The 4075-nt window shown below is 39.5% G+C and overlaps 1 protein-coding gene across 1 annotated transcript; it reads left to right on the top strand.

Moving 5' to 3' along the window:
- Positions 1 to 923: 923 nt before the first annotated feature.
- On the top strand, positions 924 to 2590 carry LOC141589834 (uncharacterized). The gene is made up of 3 exons (XM_074410456.1): positions 924 to 1497; positions 1574 to 2037; positions 2141 to 2590. The coding sequence occupies exons 1-3, from the start codon at positions 924 to 926 to the stop codon at positions 2588 to 2590; spliced, it is 1488 nt and encodes a 495-aa protein (XP_074266557.1).
- The last annotated feature ends 1485 nt before the right edge of the window (positions 2591 to 4075 follow it).

Here is a 4075-nt window from a genome sequence, read left to right on the forward strand (position 1 = left end):
CAAAAGGACAAAAGTGTCAATGTGGGCCCATTGAAAAAGATGCTGTAGTGAGAAATAGTTCTTTATGTGGTAAAGAACAAATTATAGAGCCCCAAAGTTCCAGTGTTTGTCCTATCCAATTCAAAGCACCCACACAACAAATACCTACCTCAACTAATGCACCTCACTTACCTGTCTTACCTTTAAGAAGAAGCTCTAGAGAACACAAAAATACCACACAAACTTCACCAAAATAGATCACAAAACCTGACCTTGTTAATGTAAATGTGATCACTAGTAGGGAAAAGTTACCCTTGAAAAGGAACTTAAACTATGATGTTCAACTTGGGATTGTGATTAGGGAAATAAATGGAGATTGTGACCAGAAGACTGGTGGTGTGAGTGGTGTAGTTTCAGGGCTTATTGAGCTTGGGGTACATAAAAAAGCTGACAGAAAAGGTAAATCTAAGGTCAATGATGTAACTGAGTTTGGTCATTTGAGAAAGGCTGCTAAGGGCAAGAAGAAAACAATTGTGAGAAAGGTAGAGAAGAAGTTAGTTGTGAGAAAGAGGCAGAAGAAAGAAGTAGAAGTAGATATTGGAAAGGGGAAGAATGCAGATCTGGGAAAGAAAGGGAAGAATGTAGATCTGAGAAAGGGGAGGAAGAAAGTACCTGAAAAAATAGTAGAAGAAGCTGAGTTTACTGATTCTGAGGTTAGTGAGCAAGGCAGTGATGATTTTCGTCTGGATGAGTTTGAGATTGGTTTAAAAAAGACTGATGATTTATTTCAAAAGGAAGACATTGGGTTATCTGTAAAGGGAATATAAGCTGGTTTAGGCATTAAAGAGTCAAAGGGAAAAGACAAAGCTGAAGTTGAACCTTCAAAAGCAAAAGAGAGGGTTTTATATGGGGTTGATGACTTGTATGTGAATGTGGAGGCAGATATGGACTATGACTCAGATGAGTTGAGAAGTCTACATGGATCTGATGATGATGAGGGCTGTTCTAACCCTACATTTAACCTTGACCATGACTTTAGCAAACCTATAAAGTTGAGGTTAGGGTTAAACTTCCTAAGTGTTGAGGTTTTTAGGAAAGCTCTAGTGCAGCATAGTGTAGAAAATGGCTATGACTTCTACTACTCACACAATGGAAGGGACAGAGTAATAGCCCATTGTTACAATAGGTGTAAGTGTGAGTGGAACAAAAAGAGGTCAAAGTTGGGAAAGTGTGTTTGTGGGATTAAGAATCCATGTAAGTATAGAGTGCATGCTAGGAATCTGATAGAAGAAATATTTAAAATCACTAGGTTACACTTGAAACATAACTGTGTAATGTCCACTTACAATAGAAAAGTGGGTTCTGAGTACCTAACTCAGAAGTATATTGAGTTCTGGAGAAACAATACTGATTGGAAGTTACAAAAATTCCAGAAACATGTACTACAAGAGCTAGGAGTTCATGTGACCTACATGAGATGTTGGTTGGCAAGATCTAGAGCAAAGCTGATGATTCATGGTAATGGCAAGGATCAATATGCTAAGGTATGGGAGTATGCATTAGTAGTGTTAAAAGTACAATCCTGGTAGTTCAGCATTTGTTGTGTGTGACAATATTGAGAGGCCTCCACCTATATTCAAGAGATTTTACATCTGCCTCAAAGCATGTAAAGAAGGGTTCATAACAGGATGTAGGCCTATACTAGGAGTGGATGAGTGCCATTTGAGAGGTGTATATCCTGGCATGTGTCTGGTGGCAGTTGGGATTGATGGAAACAATAACATATTTCCAGTGGCATGGGATGTGGTTGAGGTGGAGAATAGAGATAATTGGACCTGGTTTTTGGAGCTTCTAGCTAATGACATAGGCAAAGTGGAGGGGGAAGGGCTTACAGTGATGTCTGATAGACAGAAGGGTCTGATTGATGCCCTATCTACTGTGGTGCCAAAAGCCAATATCAGATTCTGTGCTAGACACATTTGGGCCAATCTGAAGTTGAGATTTAGTGGTCAATTATACAAAGACACATTTTGGGCAGTAGCCAGAGCTTTGACAAGGGTATAAATTTCTTTTACATGTTTCAATTTTTCTTTTTTATGTTTACTCTTAACTGTTTTATGTTTACTCTTAGAGTGTTTTATGTTTACTCTTAACTGTGTAGGCTGATTTCTCAAAAGAAATGGAGGGCATGAAATTTTTATCAAGGGATGCATGGTCCTTTTTGAATGACATTCCCCCAAGGCATTGGTCTAGGCATGCATTTGACTATAGTTGTAAGTCAAACCTTCTCCTAAACAATGTTTGTGAAGTATTTAATGCTGCGTTGAAAGATGCTAAAGATAAACCAATACTAACACAATTAGAATGGATGAGAAAGTATGTTATGCAAAGAATATGCCAAAAGAGAGAGGGTGCTAAATCATATGAAGGGAGAGTGATGCCCTATGTGGAAAAATACTTAGAGTGGGCAAAAGATGAGTCTAGATTTGCTCACTTTATGCAATCTGATGAACATGAATTTGAGGTGGAACTCAGAGGGGAACAAGTTGTAGTAAACTTGAAAGATAGGTCTTGTGGGTGCAACCATTGGAACTTAACTAGTTTGCCTTGACCACATGCAATGGCATGTCTCTTTAAAAAGAGAATGGACCCAAAAGACTATGTGGATGCATCATATTCAAAAGAGAAATATATGCTTACCTATGCCAACAAAGTTTCCCCTATGCCTAGGGTAAGACATTGGGAACCTGCTGGTATGCCAGAGCCACTGCCACCAGCTTTAAGGACCATGCCAGGGAGACCTAAGGGTAAGAAGAGAAGAAAAGAAGCTGGAGAGAAAGAAGACCAGCAACTCAGAAGGGGAAAAAGGCCTAAAAATTGCAGCAACTGTGAAGGCTCAGGGCACTATAAGAGAACTTTCAAAAACCCACATGCACCCCCAAAGACTGCTGTGAGGGCACCTGGTGGCAGACCACAAAAAAGAAGTGAATGGGCAAAGAACATCAGAGAGAAAGCAATAGCAAGGGTAGCTCAAAAGGAGGCATGAAAATTAGCACATCTGAATGGAGCTTCAACAAGCACCTCTACTGCTATACCATCAACAAACACTTCACCAACTACTTCTTTATCATTCACAGAGCTGTTATCCCAAGCTTCTAGTATTCAAGGAAATCAAGCATGGCAGCAGTCTTGAGCATAATTATGGATTAGTTTCAACTAGCTTTTGTTATTTGTTTTAGCAGGATTTTTATTGATCTAGAGCGTCCTGCCAGGGATTTATGTGTAGGGTGATCTAACTCGAATAACTCGCCTGATTGGTATAATTAAATGTAAAACAAATTAATAAACAATGACACAATGATTTATACGTGGAAAAACCCTGGGAATAAGGGAAAAAACCACGGGCACCAAGCCAGGAGTGATTGTTACTATGATTTTAGGTAGCCTGACAGAGTATTGTTATATCAGGCGTGACAGGCGAATATATAGCTTAAGAATACAAAGAATATGAGTAAAAGTGATGGTCTTTTCGATGATCCTTCTTGTCTTCTCTTCCTTTCTATTTATAGGTGGTTGCTTCCAATTGTCTTTGTGCCGTTTAGGTTTTCCTGGTAAATAGGGAGTGTGCCCTATTTACCCGGAGATGGTTGCTTCTTTCTTAGCCGTTGCTTTGACTGTTCCCTATATCTTTGCTTTTCGGAATTGGTCTTCCTTTTTGTAGGGAACATATATAAAACGCACTGTTTGTTGCCTGCAGAGCCTGGTGCTTTTCCTTTTTTTCTTTGGTTATCTTTCGCCTTGTCTTCTATCAACTTCGCTTGGTGCCTATCCGTGTTGAAGTAATGCTTGATTTTAGATATCTTTTGCCTGGAAGTTGTCCTTGGCTGTTGCCTGGCCTATACCTGATCAGGCAGGATAATTTAGGGCCCAACAATTGCCCCTTATCTGCTTATTCCTTTATTGGGTCTGGCCAGGAATGAGGAGATAAAAATTTGGGGTGCAAGTGATTTGTGCGGGGACTTTCTATCGGATTCAGAATTTGTGTTTGATTCAACTTCTTGTAATTCAAGATTTACTTGCCATAAATAGGGTAGGT

This window comes from Silene latifolia, chromosome 1 (assembly GCF_048544455.1).
Source record: "Silene latifolia isolate original U9 population chromosome 1, ASM4854445v1, whole genome shotgun sequence".
NCBI lineage: Eukaryota > Viridiplantae > Streptophyta > Magnoliopsida > Caryophyllales > Caryophyllaceae > Silene > Silene latifolia.